The following is a 20150-nucleotide window of genomic DNA, read 5'->3' on the forward strand; positions in this document are numbered from 1 at the left end:
TCTGTCTGGAGGAATGGAACAAAATTCCAGCAAATTACTGTGAGAAGCTTGTGGAAGGATACCCAAAACACTTGACCGAAGTTAAACAACTTAAAGGCAATGCTACCAAATACTAACAAAGTGTATGTAAACTTCTGACCCACTGGGAAAGTGATGAAAGAAATAAAAGATAAAATAAATCATTCTCTCTACTATTATTCTGACATTTCACATTCTTAAAATAAAATAGTGAACCTAACTGACCTAAGACAGGGAATGTTTTCTAGGATTAAATGTCAGGAATTGTGAAAAACTGAGTTTAAATGTATTTGGCTAAGATGTATGTAAACTTCTGACTTCAACTGTATTTACTTATATGGCTATTAATAAATCGGCAGGGAGAGTTTTCTTCCTTCTCCCGTCTGTGTGAGATGTGGGACTTTCAAGAGACTTTGAACTTTTTTACTGTGCCCATGGCCTGTTCTTCATCAAGTTATGGTATTGTTGCACTGTTGCAGCTGTATGTTATAATTATGTGGTTTTTGTTAGTTTTTCAGTCTTGGTCCGTCTTGTAAGAGTTTCTGTGATATCGCACCGGAGGAATATTGTATCATTCCACCGAGATGCAACACAGAGCGTCATAGGAAGTCATTCCTGCCTGTGGCCATCAAACTTTACAACTCCTCCCTTGGAGGGTCAGACACTCTGAGCCAATAGGCTGGTCCTGGACTTATTTCCAGGCATAATTTACATATTACTATTTAACTATTTATGGTTTTATTACTATTATTTATGGAGCAACTGTAACGAAAATCCAATTTCCCCCGGGATCAATAAAGTATGACTATGACTTAATGCATGCATTACTAAATGACAATAGAAGAGAACTGCATGTCCTCATAATCTAATAACCTAATCTAATCTAACCTTTTGTTGAGTATATGTCTGTGATCACACTTAGGAAGATAGTGACGAGCTGCCTCCTTGAACTGCTACCATCTTTCTGGTGCAGATACATCCATAGTGCTGTTGGGCAGTGAGTCTGAAAACTAGATTGACAGCATTGTACTTCCAAGATGACTGAGGGATTTGGAGTGGAATCTGCAGTGCTCATGGTCTCATACCTGAGTCCAGTCTACATCATGTATTAGAGGCCCTGGACAAGTAACAGTGGTACATTTTTATAAATGGTACACATTTGTGTGATAGTAGGACCAGGTAAAAATTTAGCATTGTGGAATGGAACGTCAATATAGGGTGCTACTTGACAGGGTGATAGGTTGCAAAAAGAAAGGCAGGGCATAAATCTCCTCACAAACTCTTCCTGTTTCAACTCAATGAATCCCAAAAACTTCCCAAAATTTACAAATGGGATTCTGAACTGACCCCTCTTAATAAGAACCACAATTCACAGTGCGGCAAAGTAGCTCTTTAATTTCTCTCCACACCTAAGAGAAAACAAATACTGTAGAAAATAAAACCTGAAACAATCACAATTCAACAGAAATTAATAACATTAACTAACAGGCAAAGGGTGTTGGAGAGTGCAGCTAGAAAACAATAACCAGCTGTTTCATCCAAATTTCTTACCTGCCCTTTTTCATCAAATGCCATTATCACAACAGCAGCTCCAAATTGTTTAATTATTCGTGCTTTCTCCAGAAAGTCGTCTTCTCCGTCCTTCAGACTGATACTATTAACAAGGCATTTGCCCTGACAACACTTTAAACCTGCTGCAATCACACTGAAATTAGAAGAATCTATACAAACTGGGACCTTTAAGAGAAAAAAGACAAACAAGTGCTTACTGTTACTCAAAGATATCCACCAATATTATTGGTCACAGTATTAATGCTGTTGTGTAGAAGTGCTGGTCATCAGCTGACATCTTTGACCATGCTTCCACTACAATGCTCTTAGACAATTATACTAACCTTGGCAACATCTGGCTCTGTTGAGACAAGGTTACAAAACCTGACCATAGCACTCTTGCCATCTAACATTCCATCATCCATGTTGATATCCAGGATCTGAGCTCCCATATTGACTTGGATCTTTGCTATATTCAAGGCTTCCTACAATTACATTGAAATAACAGATTAACAGGCCTTTGAACATCAGGCAAAAGATAACATACAAACCTGTAGCTTACTTTCAATCAACGATAAGGTGTTGATGATTTAGCTCCATCAAAAATGGCATGTACTTTTTCCTAGAAAACAATAGACAATAGGTGCAGGAGTAGGCCATTCGGCCCTTTGAGCCAGCACCGCCATTCACTGTGATCATGGCTGATCATCCACAATCAGTATCCAGTTCCTGCCTTATCCCCATAACCTTTGATTCTGCTATCTTTAAGAGCTCTATCCATCTCTTTCTTGAAAGCATCCAGAGACTTGGCCTCCACAGCCTTCTGGGGCAGAGCATTCCATATATCCACCACTCTCTGGGTGAAAAAGTTTTTCCTCAACTCCGTTCTAAATGGCCTACCCCTAATTCTTAAACTATGGCCTCTGGTTCTGGACTCACCCATCAGGGGGAACATGCTTCCTGCCTCCAGCGTGTCCAATCCCTTAATAACCTTATATGTTTCAATAAGATCCCCTCTCAGCCTTCTAAATTCCAGAGTATACAAGCCCAGTCGCTCCAATCTTTCGACATATGTCAGTCCCGCCATCCCGGGAATTAACCTCATGAACCTATGCTGCACTCCCTCAGAAGGGAGATAACAAGGAGCGACACACACATCTAGATGGAGTGGACTTGTGGTGCCAGCAAAAAGGACACGCGAGTCAAAAAGAAAACAAGGGGAAAACGGGGCTAAATCAACATTGGAACTATTACAGCATCTGATAGCGGCATTGAAGACTGTGCACCTTACATTGAGAGAGTGGAGTGATGAAAAGAAAGCCAGCGTCTTACTCAGTACTATAGGAGCAAAAACATACGGGCTGCTATGGAGCTTGTTAACCCTTGAAAAGCCAGCTGACAAAACATTCAAGCAAATAGTAGACACCCTCCAACAGCATTTAAACCCCACACCACTGGTCATTGCTGAAAGATTTAAATTTCACAAATAGAATCAGAGCAAAAATGAAAACATTTCTGATTATTGTGCTGAATTGCGCACAAATTATTAGAACATTGTCAATTTGGAGCTGGTCTATCGGACTCATTGAGGGACAGGTTAGTGTGTGGCATGCACTGTGAAACCACACAGAAGAAGCTCCTGGGTGAAAAAGACCATACATTAGAGAAGGCGCAAAAACACTATTACATTGCATCCTTTAAAAAATCTTTTCCGAGGAAGATGAAAATTCAGACCAATAATAATGCCACTTGCCATTTTCAGGTTGTCACAATTCCACATTTTCTTGACCCAGTCATGCCAGTAGCATTTTTACTCAGACACCTCTGAAAACAAAAGCACCTCTTCCTCCTAACTGTAAAAGGTGTACTGGTGAAATCACCAAACCTTCTTGGATACAGTTCCCCAAAAACTGTGACCTTTACCTTTAATAAGTTAAGACGTTAAAACTCCCCTCCTAACAGCATCATGGAAGATTCTTCATCCCAGTTACAGGAGGGATTACAGGGCAAATATCCCTTCCTCAATACACCTTTCCAATGATGCTTGCGCCACATGATATTATAAAATAAAAGTAATTTACAAGTATTATTAGCCACTTGGCATGGGAGCTTTTTTGTTCTAATTGTGTAAAATATATGATTAATTTATGTTTCTCTTGTGAATACTGTCTATCTGTTGCTACGTGCTTGTGATGCTATTGCAAATAAAATTTTCATTGCATTTGTGCAGATGGTAATAAATTCAACTCTGACCATACACAAGCTTGAATTGGGATTATTACAGAAACTTATTTCCTCGTGCCACAAGGAAGTTGAATTCAAAAACATTTAAACTTTTTCCCCAGTTTGAGGAAATTATGGGATTACAGAAAATGAGTTTTGAAAATGAAACCGCAATTTACCTCATAATTACCTGCCATTATAAGTTTAGCAAACTTTCTAGATCCTGCCACATTACAGCGCTCTCCAATGTTGACAAAGTTGGTGTATGGACCGATTCTGAAAGGTTCAAGGCCTTAGAAAAATTTCAAAATATAGATGCAATGACTATTTAACTTTCAGATTAAAGGTCTTAACACACAACCTTGGGTGAACATTTCAACACAGTGCATAACATCTTTAACAGTGCCAAGTAGCTGTTCAGTAAACATTACAAATCCTATACAGTATCACAGTAAAACAGACTTTCTCCCTTTTCTTCAAATTATACCAATAAAAACCTAAATTAACATAATATCTCACTATTTGAAAGCTCAAGATCACACTTGTGCCAAAAGCAATAGAGGAAAGGCAAAAGATGCTGCTCTTGCCTATGATTTCAAGATCGTGAAATTGAAAAAATCTCAACCCAGAGGGCTAAGGCAGGAAATATTTCAATCAAAGGACTTCACTCAATGAAGGAGAAAAGAATGAAATAGGTCAGAAGTGAGGGCAGGACAAGGAAAAGAGAACTCAAGTGAGCATTTAAGGGTTTTGACTAACTGGAAAATTTCAAGTTTAAGACAATGGCTACGTTGAGGAAAAATATATGAAAGCATAGAGATCCTGAAGAAAATAGGACATTTTAAGAATGGTTAGCTTTGGGTTAGGCATGGCAGAGAAAGAACAGAATTGTCTCATCAGAAGGAAGGGACACAGATTGATCAAGGAAAGGAACTCTTTGATTTAGATGTTAGCCTGGATGAGCTACTGATCTATTATCAAAAACGTCTTGATCACCATCCATTTTTGTTGTCTGATGAAATTTCTCTGGCAATAATATACAAACGTTTCTATATAAATCCACATTATTTAATAAACACCATTATCATAATTAACATTGTTTACCTTGCCCTTAATTATTTCTTAAAAAATCATTTTAGACCATAAGACATAGGAGCAGATTTAGGCCATTTTGCCCATCGAGTCTGCTCTGCCATTCAATCATGGCTGATCTTTTCTCCCCCCTTATAATACTCATAACTACCAATATAACCCATTGCACGATGTAAGGCTGATCCTAGGACATAAACCAACACTCCAAGAGGAATACATATTGAATGAATGAGCAGATTTACTGGTCTTAATCTACTTACCAGACAGCAACAAGCAGTCTTCAAAAACAAAAGGAGGAGGAATTCTCGGCCTACATTTCCGTACTGCTTCTGCTATTGCCCTAAAAAAAATATTACCAAGTGGAGACTTTAAATAGAATATTTCAAATTATGAACTACTTACAGCACAGAAATAGCCTTTTAACTCAATGTACCAGTATTTATAGTGTTTACAAACTTTTTACCATAGATGGTAAATAGCTATTGTTTGACTACTTTATCAGCCTTTCTACAGCAAAGGGCTTTATCTTCTGAAGACTTCCAGTATCTGTAGAATCAGCTTATTTTAATCTCCCTACAAATACTGAGGAAAGTATCATTTACTATGCAAAAGCAAAAAAATTGTACATGTTAAAAAAAATTTAACAAGTCACACACCAGCTGTGGAGAACAGTTTATATTTCAGATTTTCTCATGAAAGGTTATCAATCTGAAACACAAACAAGAGAAAATCTGCAAATGCTGGAAATCCAGCAATACAAACACAATGCTGGCTGAATTCATCAGGCCAGGTAGCATCTATGGAAAAAATTACAGCCAACGTTTCAGGCCAAGACCTTGCAACAGGACTGGGCTAAAGAGTCTCAGCCTGAAATGTCAGAGGATCGTAAATTTAGTCAGCTCAATTTTGGCTACTAGCCTACAAAGTACCCAGGACATCTTCAAGGAGCAGTGTCTCAGGAAATAGGTGTCCATTATTAAGGACCCCCAGCACCCAGGGCATGCCCTTTTCTCACTGTTACCAGATGGTACAGAAGCCTGAAGGCACACACTCAGTGATTCAGGAACAGCTTCTGCCCCTCTGCCATCCGATTCCTAAATGGACATTGATCCCATGAACACTACCTCACTTTTTTAATATATATTATTTCTGTTTTTACGCAATTTTTAATCTATTCATTATACATACACTGCAATGGATTGATTGACTTATTTTCTCTTTTTCTATACTGCATTGTACTGTTGCTGCTAAGTTAACAAGTTTCACGACACATGCCAGTGATAATAAACCTGATTCTGAAATGTCGACTGTACTCTTTACCATAGATGCTGCCTGGCCTGCTGAGTTCCTCCAGCATTTTGTGTGGGTTGTATCAATCTGAAACACTGTTTTCTTTGAAAAGAAGGAAATTGGGAAGATTTAATTAAAATATATAAAATTAAGGGTAACATAGATGGTTTAAAGAGAAAGAACTCACTTTCCTCAATCATGACTCAGATTGAAATGCTGCCAGATCTGGTGAGTATAAGACTGTAAAACATTGGAGCAGAATTAAGCTGTTCGGCCCATAAGTCTGCTCCACCATTTGATCACGGCTGATTTATTTTCCTTCTCAACCCCATTCCTGCCTACTTCCCACAATCTTTGACACCCTTACTAATCAACCTCCGCTTTAAATATACCAAATGACTTGGCCACCACAGAATTCCACAATTCACCACCATCTGGTCAATGAAATTCCTCCTCATCTCTGTTATAAAGGGATTCTGAGGTTACATCCTCTGGTCTCAGACTCTTCCACTATTGGAAATATCCTCTCCACGCCCACACTATCCAGGTCTTCCAATATTAGGAAGGCTTCATTAAGATGCTCCCTCATTCTTCTAAACTCCAGCAAGTACAGGCCCAGAGCATCAAATGCTCCTCACATGTTAACCTTTTCATTCTCCAATTCCAGCACAACCTTTCTTAGATATGAGGCCCAACACTGCACACAATACTCAAAATGTGGTCTGACCATTGTTCTTATAAAGCCTCAGCTTGACATCCTTGTTTCTATATTCTAGTCCTCTTAAAACGAATACTAACATTGTATATGCCTATTTTACTACTGGCTCAACCTTCAGGGTCTCTTAAGCCCCTTTGCAACTCCGATTTTAGAATTTGCTCACTGTTTAGAAAATGGTCCAAGTCTTTATTCCTTCTATCAAAGTGCACGTCCATACACTTCCCTACGCTGTATTCCATCTGCACTTTTTCTACCCATTCTCTGAATCTGTTCAAGTCCTTCTGCAGACTCCGTGCTTCTTCATCAACACCTGCACCTCCAACCATCTTTTATCGTCTGTAAACTTGGCAACAAAACTATCGATTCATTCATTCAGATTACTGACATACAACATGAAAAGAAGTGGTCGCAAATGCAGTCTCTGTAGATTGGGAGACTGCTTCACTGAGCACCTATGCCCCATCCGCCAGAAAAAAAACGGGATCTCCTAGTGGCCACCCATTTTAATTCCACTTCCCATTCTCATTCCGATATGTCTATCCATGGCCTCCTCCACTGTCGTGATGAGGCTGCACTTGGGTTGGAGGAACAACACCTTATATTCCATTTGGGTAGCCTCCAACCTGATGGCACGAATATCAATTTCTTGAACTTCCAGTAATGCACCTCAACCCCCACCTCTTCATTATTTCCCATCCCCTTGTCCCTCTCTCACCTTATCTCCTTGCCCACTCATCGCCTCCCTCTGGTGCTCTTCCCCCTTTTCTTTCTTCCATGGCTTTCTCTCTCTTTCACCAATCAACTTCCCAGTTCTTTACTTCATCCTTCTCCTCTCCAGGTTTTACCTATCACCTTGCGTTTCTCTCTCCCCTCCCCCACCCCTTTAAACCTACTCCTCAGCCTTTTTCCTCCAGTCCTGCCGAAGGGTATTGGCCTGAACTGTCAACTGCACTTTTTTCTACTGCCTGACCTGCTGAGTTTCTCAGCATTTTGCGTGTGCTGCTTGGATTTCCAGCATCTACAGATTTTCTCGTCTGTAGAATACCACATGTCACCAGGAGCAAACGCAAAAAAGCCACCTTTATCTGCACTCCTTGCCTTTTGCCAGTCAGTCAATTTTCTCTCCCTGCTAGCAATTTTCCTGTAATACACATGGGCTCGTATTTTGTTTAGCAACTTCATCTGTAGCACCTGGTCAAAGGCCTCCTGAAACTCCAAGCAATTCACTCTTCTTTGTCTATCCTGCTGGTTATTTCTTCAATGAGTTCTAACAGTTTTGTCAGGCAAGATATTCCCTTAAGCAAACCATGCTGATGATGGTTTATTTTATCCTGTGCCTCCAATAACTCCAAAAACTCATCCTTAATAAAGAAACACTGAGATCTTGCCAACCACTGAAGTCAGGCTAACTGGCCTATTGCTTCCTGTTCTTAAAGAGAGGAGTGTCATTTATCATTTTCCATTCCAGAATCTAGTGATTACAAATGTCTCCACAATCTCTTTAACTACCTCTTTCAGAAGGTAGTGGCCAGCACTGTCTGTTTATATTTCAATATTTATAATTTCTGCCATTTATAACCTGTAACTGAGAATGGATGCAATTATGTAATACCGGCTTGTAGCCGTGTCCATACAACTTTGAAGAACTGTCTCTTTGCATATTAAATTTCAACATGTATTCAACTGATTTTCAAATTTAGCAAAGTACCGGATGTGAGCTGGAGTTGTTCCACAACAACCTCCAACAATGTTCACCAGCCCATCTGTGGCAAATTCCTGCAATACAAGATAGTAAAAAAAAAGATTAGTTCTACAATTAAAGACTCTTTTGTTCAAGATAATTCTTCAAACAGGCTGGATGCAGGAAGGATATTTTTCCTGACTGAGGAGTCCAGAACCAGTGGTCACGCTTCAGATTAAGACCGAGGCCATTTAGAATTGATACAAAGAGACATTTTTCTTCACTGAGAATATGGTTGTGGAGGCTGAATCACTAATTTATTAATCACTGAGTTTATTCAAAACAGATTGACATATTTCAGAGTATTAAGTGAAAGAAAGAATATGGGCATTTGAATTACACTGAAGAAGATCAACCTTAAACTTGACAATTAATGAAACAGACACAAAAGACTATTCTATTCCCGGTTTTCTTGTGTTCTTTGTCAAACAAGTGTGAAATAATGCATTTCAGCAGGGCAAACAAGGCAGAGAGGACACCATCAATGGCAGCATAGAGTAATGAGGAATTTTGGAATGCAAGTCCATGAGCCTCCAAAGGAATGAAGCTAAGATGACTAAGAAGGCATATCAGATACTGGTAAAGAGCGTAAAACATTCTACGTACAATTCTTCTAAATATGCTACCATTAAGGACGTAATGGCATTGGAGATGTGTACAAGAGATTTATCAAGATGATGCTCAGGCTGGAGAATCACATTTAAGAGGAGAAAATACTTGGGGTGGTTTTTTTAAAACTAAGAAAACAAGAGGAAAATTAACAGAGAGCATTGCCTTCATACCAAAGGAAAATTAGAAAAGATCACAATTTTTTCAGCATACACTTGCAAGGAAACAGGTGTGACTCAATACAAACACTGATGAGATGTTGATAGGTCTCTCAGAGTAGATGTGGAAAGGATGTTTCCCATGGTTGGGAGTTCTAGGACAAGGGGGCACAGCCTCAGGATTGAGAGGCATCCATTTAAAACAGAGATGCAGAGAAATTTCTTGGGCCAGAGGGTGGAGAATTTGTGGAACTTATTACCACAGGCAGCTGTGGAGGCCAGGTCATTGGGTGTATTTAAAGCAGAGATTGATAGGTTCTTGACTTGACATGGCAAAGGATATGGGGAGAAGGCCAGGGAGAGGGGCTGAAGAGGAGAAAAAGGGATCAGCCGTGATTGAATGGCAAGAGCAGACTCAATGGGCCAAATGGCCTAATTTGTTCCTCGGTCTTATGGAGATGTCTGACTGTCTGCATTAAAATAAACATGCTCTTTACCCTTGCAAGAGAACATGAATGGAGGATGATACTGGATAGCTGAACATTACATGGAACTCACACATAAATGTAATTAACAGCAGGTAGATGTCAGATTGCAGATGATGAACAATACCTTAAGGTACTTCGATGTGATTTCAGGTGTTTCATCATATCCTCCAAATGAATTGGGAAGCCCTTAAGTTAAACAAAATTACAATGGAGAAACATCAGGCACTTGGAGACACAAGAATTCCTCCAGCATTTTGAGTGTTGCTCTACATTAGGTACTTAACGATTTTTTAGCTGAGTACCTATATTTGGTAAGCTGTAGAAAATTATGGCATTTTTCCAACACTCTGCATTTACATTACTTCTCCAGAGAAAGATAGTATTAATTAATGCCAAGATAATCCTAAAAGGAAAATATGCAAAGACTTAAGTTATGTAAACTAGAGGATCTCCTTATTTGATGTTTTTTTATAGCAAACATTTATAATGATCAGCTGTATTTTTCACATGTACATTGAAACAGCGTTTATGAAAGCAGTGAGGTTTGTGCTGGGCAGCCCGCTAATGTCACCACGCTACTGGCGCCAACATAACATGCCCACAACTTTCGAATCCTAACCATACATCTTTGGAATGTGGGAGAAAACCGCAGCACCCTGAGGAAACCCACATGGTCACAGGGGAACATACAAGCTCCTGACAGGCAGTGGCAGGAATTGAACCCTAATCTCACATCTGGCTGCCGTTAACCACTACACTGTCTAGCTAGATTTAGCTACCATCATGCACTTTTGCCTACTCTCCTCACCCAAAATTAATAAGCCATTGTTTTAGTTTTGCTCCAGAACATAATTCATTTTTTCACTTTTCCAGAGATTCAAACCTGATTAGATTTGCACAGCCTGTCTTCCATTCTGACATATCGGTATATTATACCAAGAGTGTATTGTCTAGACACCACATTATGAATGGTGTCTAGACAATGTTAAACATTCTATGGCATAGCTCAAGCAAAATTTTAGCAACATTTTTTCAAATAGCCGTCCTTCCTATTTTCCACACACCAATGAAAGCATGGTTGCTATATTTGCTGTTGACTCAAAGATATGGGCTTCGGCGAGGTAAGTGGGTGAGTGGACTTCATTTTTTTTCTCCTTCCCTTTTTTTTCAGAGGAATAAGGAGCACGTGTGTAGGATTATTACTTTGCTCTGGGTGTCAGATGTGGGAATCTTGGGAATCTTCCAGCCTCCCTGATGGTCACATCTGCACCAGGTGAACCAAGATGCAGCTCCTGAGAGAGTGTGTTAGGGATCTGGAGCTGCGGCTTGATGACCTGAAGTTTATTAGGGAAAGTGAGCAGGAGACAGATAGGAGCTACAAGGAGTTAGTCACCCTGGGCTGCAGGAGTTAGATAAGTGGGTCACTGTCAGGGAAGGGAGGGGAAGAGCTCAGACAGTAGAGAGCACCCCGTGGCCATCCCCCTCAGTAATTGTTATCTTGCTTTTGATGCTGTTGGGGGGGGGGGGGGGTGACCTGACAGAGGACGATCACGGCGATCGGATCTCTGGCACTGAGCCTGGTTCCATGGTGCAGAAGGGAGAGAAGAAGATGAGGAATGCGGTAGTCATACGGGATTCCACAGTGAGGGGAACAGACAGGAGGTTCTGTCAGCCTGATATAGGTTTGGCAGGGGGATGGGAACCAGAGTGATAGGGCTGAGGAAGGGGAAAACAGAAATAAATCAAAGATACTGTGCAACAGAGATGATAGAAAGAACAGGCAGGAGATGAGGCATAATCACAGCCAGTGGGATGAGTTACAGGGCAATGGAAGCGTGGTGCAATTAAAACAGAAGGCAACAGATATTGGATTGAAAGGGTTGTATTTGAATGCATGCAGCATAAGAAATTAAACGGACGAACTTGAAATTCAGCTACAGTTTGGCAAGTATGACGTTGTGGCCATCTCTGAAATTTGCCACTGGGAGCTGAATGTCCACGGATATACGGTGTATCAGAAAGATAGGTAGGTTATCAGTACTCTTACAGAACTAACAGGGGTACAATTACCAATGGACCCCGCCGTACATCTTCTAAATGATGACTCCCACCTTTCCCTTACGGAAAAAACACGCAAAATCTGGCTGGCAGGCCTGACTGCAGCTAAGAAGATTGTAGTCCAGTGTTGGAAACCTCCCCATGGTATTTCAAATACTCACTGGCTTCGGAGCTTTTTGGACATTTCTTACCTGGAACCTTCATCAGCAAGAGTAAATGATGCACGACCAAACACAATCATAATGTGGACAAATTTGATATCTAACTTAAAAGATCTTTTGTTAAAATAGGAATGCTTTGTCTGTGTATGTACTACTATTCAGTTGATTGGTAGAGGGGTGAGGGATGGGGGGCGAGAGGGGTGGAGGGGGGATGGTGATGAAGGTTGGGGGGGTAGCTGGGTTAAACAGTCAAAATGTAATTGGCAACTGGTTGTATTGAATGTAATTTGTTGGTGTTGCAATAAAAAATTAATAATAAAAAAAAAGAAAGATAGGTTAGTAGGCAGAGGTGGTGGTGTGGCCCTGTGTATAAGAAATAACATTAAATAATTAGAAAGGGATGACATAGGATCGAAAGGTGTACTCTCTATGGGTTGAGTTAAGAAATGGCAAGGGTAAAAAGACCGTAATGACAGTTGTACACAGGCCTCCAAACAGCAGCCGGGATGTGGATTACAAATTATAGCAGGAGGTAGAAAAGGCGTGTCAGAAAGGCAATGTCATGATGTGTGTTGGGGATTTTAACATGAAAGTGGATTGGGAAACCAGGTCAGTACTGGACCTCGAGAGACAGAATTTGTAGAATGTCTGAGGATGGCTTTTTAGAACAGCTTGTTGTTGAGCCCACGAGGGGATCGGCTGTGCTGGATTGGGTGTTGCGCAATGATCTGAAGGTGATAGAAGAGCTTAAGGTTAAGAAGACCTTAGGGAACAGTGATCAAAATATGATCAAGTTCACTTTGAAATTTGAGAAGGAGAAACTAAATTCCAATGTGTCGGTAATTCAGTGGAATAAAGGAAATTACAATGGTATGAGAGGGGCACTGGCCAAGGTTGACTGGAAAGGGACACTAGCAGGAAGGACAGCAGAGCAGCAATGGCTGGAGTTTCTGCGAAAAATGAGGGAAGTGCAAGACAGATATATTCCAAATAAGAAATTTTCAAATGGAAGAAGGACATTACCGTGGCTGACAAGTGAAGTCAGAGCCAAAGTAAAAGCAAAAGAGAGGGCATACAAGAAAGCCAAATCTAATGGGAAGATAGAGAATTGGGAAGCTTTTAAAAACTTGTCGAAGGAAACTAAGAAGGTCATTAGGACGGAAAAGAAAGCTGGCAACTAATATCAAAAAAGATACTAAAATCTTTTTAAAATATATAGTCATTGTCATACTTTATTGATCCCGGGGGACATTGGTTTTCCTTACAGTTGCACCATAAATAATAAATCGTAATAAAACCATAAATAGTTAAATAGTAATATGTAAATTATGCCAGGAAATAAGTCCAGGACCAGCCTATTGGCTCAGGGTGTCTGACCCTCCAAGGGAGGAGTTGTGAAGTTTGATGGCCACAGGCAGGAATGACTTCCTATGACGCTCTGTGGAATGAGTCTCTGGCTGAATGTACTCCTGTGTCCAACCAGTACATTATGTAGTGGATGGGAGACATTGTCCAAGATGGCATGCAACTTGGACCGCATCCTCATTTCAGACACCACCGTCAGAGAGTCCAGTTTCATCCCCACAACATCACTGGCCTTACGAATGAGTTTGTTGATTCTGTTGGTGTCTGCTACCCTCAGCCTGCTGCCCCAGCACACAACAGCAAACATGATAGCACTGGCCACCACAGACTCATAGAACTTCCTCAGCATCGTCCGGCAGATGTTAAAGGACCTCAGTCTCCTCAGGAAATAGAGACGGCTCTGACTCTTCTTGTAGACAGCCTCAGTGTTCTTTGACCAGTCCAGTTTATTGTCAATTCGTATCCCCAGGTATTTGTAATCCTCCACCATGTCCACACTGACCCCCTGGATGGAAACAGGGGTCACCGGTACCTTAGCTCTCCTCAGGTCTACCACCAGCTCCTTAGTCTCTATCACATTAAGCTGCAGATAATTCTGCTCACACTATGTGACAAAGTTTCCTACCATAGCCCTGTACGGTAGGAAAGGGTATAAGGTTTGATATTTATCCTGTATAAAGGGTAAAAGAGAGTTGAGGGTAGATATAGGACCTATAGAAAATGACACTGGAGATATTGTAATATTAGACGCAGAGATGGCAGAGGAACTGAATGCATATTTGCATCAGTCTTCATAGTGGAAGAAATCTGCAGTATACCGGACATTCAAGAGTATCAGAAAAGTGAAGACTGCAGTGAAAATTACGACTGAGAAGGTACTCCGGAAGCTTAATGATCTGAGCGTGGATAAATCTCCTGGACCTGATGGAAATAGCTGGAGAGATTGCGGAGGCATTAACAATGATCTTTCAAGAATCGATATATTCTACCAGATGACTGGAAACTGCAAATGTTACTCTGCTACTTAAGAGGGGTCGGAGGCAGCAGAAAGGGAACTATAGACCTGTTAGCCTGACATTGGTGGTTGGGAAGTTGTTGGAATCGATTGTTAGGGATGAGATTACAGAGTACCTGGAGGCACACGACAAGATAAGCCAAAGCCAGCATGGTTTCCTGAAAGGAAAATCCTGCCTAACTTACTGCAAATTTTTGAGGAGATTACAAGCAGGGTAGACAAAGGAGATGCAGCAGATATGGTGCACTTGGATTTTCAGAAGGCCTTTGACAAGGTGTCGCACATGAGGCTGCTTAGCAAGGTAAGAGCCCATGGAATTATAGGGGAGTTACTAGCATGGATAGAGTATTGGCTGATCAGCAGAAAACAGAGAGTGGGAATAAAAGGATCCTATACTGGCTGGCTGCCGGTTACCAGTGGCATTCCAAAGGGGTCGGTGTTGGGACCGCTGCTTTTTACGATGTACGTCAATGACTTGGACTATGGTATGAATGGATTTGTGTCTAAGTTTGCCAATGATACAAAGACAGGTGGAGGAGTGGGTAGTGTTGAGGAAACAGAGCCTGCAGAGAGACTTAGATAGTTTAGGGGAATGGGCAAAAATGTGTCAAATGAAATACAATGTTGGAAAGTATATGGTCGTGCACTTTGGTGGAAGAAATAAATGGGCAGAGTATTATTTAGATGGGGAAAGAATTCACAATGCAGAGATGCAAAGGGACTTGGGAGTCCTTGTGCAGGATACTCTGAAGGTTAACCTTCAGGTCGAGTCGGTGGTGAAGAAGGCGAATGCAATGTTGGCATTCATTTCTTGAGGTATGGAATATAAGAACAGGGGTGTGATGTTGAGGCTCTATAAGGCACTCGTGAGACCACACGGAGTACTGTGTGCTGTTTTGGGCTGACATTGGAGAGGTTTCAGAGAAGATTCATGAGAATGATTCCAGGAATGAAAGGGTTACCGTACGAGGAACTTCTGGCAGCTCTTGAGCTGTATTCCCTGGAGTTCAGGAGAACGAGGGGGGATCTCATAGAAACATTCTGAATATTAAAAGGCCTGAACACATTAGATATGCAAAGTTATTTCCTATGGTAGGGGAGTCTAGGACAAGGGGGCACGATCTCAGGATTGAAGGACGTCCATTTAGAACAGAGAAGCGGAGAAGTTACTTGTCATTGGTTGTATTTAAGGCAGAGATAGATAAATTCTTGATTAGCCAGGGCATCAAAGGGTATGGGGAGAAGGCAGGGGAGTGGGGATGACTGGAGGAATTAGATCAGTCTGTGATTCAATGGCAGAGCAGACACGATAGATCAAATGGCCTACTTCTGCTCCTATATCTTATGGTCTTATAGATAAAAAAGCAAGTGGTGAAGAGAATACAAGTAAACTACAGAAGGTAATATTGTCACTAATTTAAGTGAATGGGCAAAAACATAGAAAACTTTATATTCAGATGAAGGGTCTCAAAATGAATTGTGGACTGTCCATTTCCCTTCACAGGTGCTGCCTGACCTGATAAGCTCTTCCAGGAATTGGTTTGGTGCTCCAAGTTCCTGCAACTGCAATGCCTTGTGGTTCAAAAAAATAAAATGATTTTGGCAGGAAATATGAAAAAGCATTTTATCTAAAACAGTGAAGATTTCAAAACTCTCAGACACAGAAATATCTGAAGATAACTCGAGAGAAGTTCAGAGGTTTATTTGATTAAAACTGGAAAAGGCTAGCAGGTTGTTCAGGCTAGCTTTGTAATTGCTAGAGTTTAAAAGACCGGGAGATGACTTCACTGAAATATACATGGCTCCAGGAGTGTAGTTTAACAGAGTATATGTGGGGAAGATATTCCCTACTGTGTGGAAATCTAGCACTAGGGTTCACTGCTTAAGCATAAGTGGATCAGCCATTTAAGAGGTAAGGCAACTTTTTTCTCTTAAAAGGTTATATGTCTATTATACTCTCTTCCCTAAAGGGCAGTGGAAGCAAATGTCTGTATAATTTGTTTACGGCAGAGAAAGCATACTTAATAAGCAATGGGGTGAAAAGCTACCATGGCTTGACTGAAATGTGGAGTTGATATTATGGTTGGACCAGCCATGATCTTATAAAATGGCACAACGTGCTTGTGGGGTACAATTTATCTACTCTCGTCCTATTCTTACATTTGTAATATGATTTATTTTGTTTGTGTGACCCATTTGCTCACAGATTTGCTGTGAAACATGCCAGTGGGAAAAAAATCATATTTTGGAAGTAATCCATTGATTGTACGATTCCCTAAACACATAATATTAAATTCTCTTTTATTGCAAATTTCTCCAACTTTATTTTTCTCAAGTCCCAGTACTGAACAGGGACTTAAATCAATTTTCCTCACTAGTCCACACAAGTTCAGTACTACTTGAATAATGTCACCTAGTAGTTCTCAATGGCTTTGGAACTTACAAAATCGTGACTATTTGAACTAATGAGAGATTCCGAACGAAAATACCCAATTACGTCAAGGGCTTTTGAAGCAACATACTATGTCTGCTTGCCTTGAAATCATTTGCATTTGCTATGTATTTAATATTGGTTTCTTACACTAAATTAAAAACATAAACTACTAACCTGCATTGGGATAGCATAATACAAAGGCAGTTGTGCATTTTCCAATTGCTTCTATGAATGGCCTCATTTCCACAGCTCCCAAAGCACAATTTAATCCTATGCTAGGAAGAAAATAACTTATTATCATATAGTAAATTATTCATAATCTCCTCAGAAAGTACAAACATCCTCAATTTCTGCACCACACTCAATGAAATCTTCAGCTGTGAGAGGGAGTTCATAAATAAATGTCAATTTTGCATGATCATCTGGAAGTTCTGAAATCTTGATTACAGATAATAAGAATTTGATGATCACTGATATTAATCAAGACTGAGTGTTGTGGGGTGGGGGGGGGTTAAGCTTCTTGAAGCATTTGCATCTCACACAATAGGCGAAAGTTTGATTTTACATTTCAGCATATTACTTGAAGAGCTGTGTGGGATTCTTAAGAAATTGTTTATACTTTAATATGATAGATTTTGTTGGTGAAACACTGATTCATACTTCTTTTGAAGCTAATTTCAAACTGATCATCTCAACTGAGTCAGTACTAATAAAAGTAACGATTAACTTCTTCACGGTCAGTACAACAGGATTATCACCTGCATGAGAAAGTGGAAAATCCAAGCATACAAGATGCAAAGCAAATCTGAGTTGCTATTTATCTTCACAAATAGCCACAATGTGCAGTTATGCAGATAATTTTGAATTCATGGCTGCACTTCTTGCTACAGTGGATTTAGCCAAAAGTGTCGATGTAGTAATCTGTCACTTGTGAAGAGCTAAAATTCAACCTGTTAACAACCGCTAGTCACCAGCTGGAAAGAAAATCAAGGAATCCCTTTAAATGACTGGGAAATTACTTCAAATGCTGAAATCTGGGAATGGCATACGGCTGAGAAAGGGCATTCAGTAAAAATTATTTTAATGATCATAAGTTATGGGTAGTCAAGTGAAAATTGTTTATTTTTATGCACATAATTGTCAAGAAAAATGATTATTTGTCCAGAAATACAGTTAGTGCTTAATGTAGCATATTTGAAAAGCCACCAAACAAGTGTTTTGATTGCAGTGATACCAACAGCTGACTGTCAACTAATGCTCCTGCAGTTATGCAGGCAATCATTTTCATCTAAACCTTCACAATACTCCTTCAAGCCTTGCAGATAGATGATAAGGAGCTCAACAGATGCAAAACCACTTGCCAAAATTATCCAAGATAAAAAGCTGAAATTTAAAAATTCCTCAGGATGGGGTCATAACAGATTTAACCAGGTATTACTGTAGCCGAATGGATTTTGTTACAGTATTGAGATGTTCCTACAAACCCTTAAACTGTGATCAAATAAAGTTATAAATAAAGAATTACATTAAAATGCATATGTTAGATTCAATCAAGGAGCACAAGTCCTATAGTTGCTACATGTTTTATATAGTCTTGACAGGTGCTTGGGATCATATTACATGTGAAGTATGGGATGATCAGCACAAACTGCAAAAATAGATCTCTGACACCAAACATAATCAAGAACAGATTCCACCAAATAGCATTACAACAGAGTACTCTTGTTGGTGATACTTTTAACCTTTCCACTGAAAGTCTTTCTGCACTGATTCTACCATTATACTGAGCATTTTCAGTTTTTAAAATTTAGAACTATGGACCAGTTGTTGCTAATTAGCTTAAAAAAACATAAAGAATGCAATATTTCTTTCCCGATCTATTTAAGGCCTTTTGTAGTATTTCATCAGATGAGAAATACTTTAGGATATTGCAATCATGAAAGGTACTGGTTTGGTCCCAGTTTCTTTCTTTGTTGAGATTCAGTTACCTTACCAAAGTGGTTTTGCATGGGATACACTGATGACAAATGCTTCTGCTGTCTGACCAGAAAGAGTGCGCCCACTCTTATCCACTATTGTTCCAGAAATCTGTAGCAAATCAAAAACAAACTTCTCAGCTCAACCAAGGTCGCTGACAGATGAACAGAAAGATGAACAAAAAAGTATTTTACACTTACTAGAATATGCCTGGGTTCATACTGCCCAGCAAACAACTGTTGTATGGCAAACAAGGCAGCCTAGGAAAGTGACAACTAACATTAGCAAAGCAAATTATCTTAAATCAGTAGATGTTAACATTGTTTTCCCAAGGACGTGATAACCCCGCCGAATCTGAAATTAACAATAGGTTCCCCCACCATATACCTAGCACAGGGGTCCCCAACCTTTTTTGCATCGCGGACCGATTTAATATTGACAATATTCCTGCGGACCGGCCGACTGGGGTGGGTGTCCAAGTCGGATTAAACTCACCTCAACATGTCTTTTACAGTTAGGGTTGCCAACTTTCTCACTCCCAAATAACGGACAAAAGTAGCAGTCAAATATGGGATACTTTACCCCAGGAGAAGACTACTATCACCATGAAGCCTTGCGCGGGCACCTGTGCACATGCGTGACCTGCGCATGTGCATACCTGCCAATTTTTCCCCCCACAAGTCGGTATTGCCTTCATCTTCCCGACTATACTGTACATACATTATTTCTACTTTACATGGGCTGTGTATTTATCATATCATTCCTGCTTTTACTATATGTTAGTGTTATTTATTTTCCGTTTTATATGTTATTTGGTATGATTTGTTAGGTTATTTTTTGGGTCTGGCAACGCTCAAAAGCTTTTCCCCATATAAATTAATGGTAATTGCTTCTTTGCTTCACGCCATTTCGGCATGAAAGGTTTCATAGGAACGCTCTACCTTAGCGGGGGGAAATACGGGACAGTCGGCAACCCTATGTTCAAGTTCAACAGTGCGTGACAGGGAATGAGGAAAGGTGCAGCTGACTCATATCATTTCCTCATGGCCCGGTAGCACATGCTTTGCGGCCCAGTGGTTGGGGACCGCTAACCTGGCAGGTTGCTTAGTCGTACTGACCATAATGTACTTAAATCAACTAGAACCTTAAGTGTCATTACAAAGAAAGCACTACAGTGTCTCGACTTTCTTAGAAATTTGTGAAGGTTTGGCATGTCATCTAAAACTTTAATAAACTTCTCCAGATGCCCAGT

At 40.2% G+C, this 20150-nt stretch overlaps 1 protein-coding gene across 3 annotated transcripts in view; it reads right to left on the reverse strand.

Annotated features, from left to right (window-relative positions):
- The window catches only part of mtr (5-methyltetrahydrofolate-homocysteine methyltransferase), an 80796-nt gene that overhangs the window by 36120 nt on the left and 24526 nt on the right, over positions 1–20150 (reverse strand). The window contains exons 7-15 of one of the 3 annotated variants that reach the window (XM_063055579.1): positions 19099–19158; positions 18915–19009; positions 17096–17196; positions 10013–10074; positions 8601–8668; positions 5145–5224; positions 3972–4084; positions 1914–2054; positions 1570–1755 (exon numbers count right to left, since the gene is read on the reverse strand). In XM_063055579.1, the coding sequence (XP_062911649.1) occupies positions 1570–1755; positions 1914–2054; positions 3972–4084; positions 5145–5224; positions 8601–8668; positions 10013–10074; positions 17096–17196; positions 18915–19009; positions 19099–19158 (906 nt within the window). Of the gene's footprint in view, positions 1–1569; positions 1756–1913; positions 2055–3971; positions 4085–5144; positions 5225–8600; positions 8669–10012; positions 10075–17095; positions 17197–18914; positions 19010–19098; positions 19159–20150 lie in introns of those variants that run through there. The other 2 variants (XM_063055580.1, XM_063055581.1) reach the window with 2 other exon arrangements.

The sequence above is a fragment of the Mobula hypostoma genome, chromosome 8 (genome assembly GCF_963921235.1).
Source record: "Mobula hypostoma chromosome 8, sMobHyp1.1, whole genome shotgun sequence".
In the NCBI taxonomy this organism is placed as follows: domain Eukaryota; kingdom Metazoa; phylum Chordata; class Chondrichthyes; order Myliobatiformes; family Myliobatidae; genus Mobula; species Mobula hypostoma.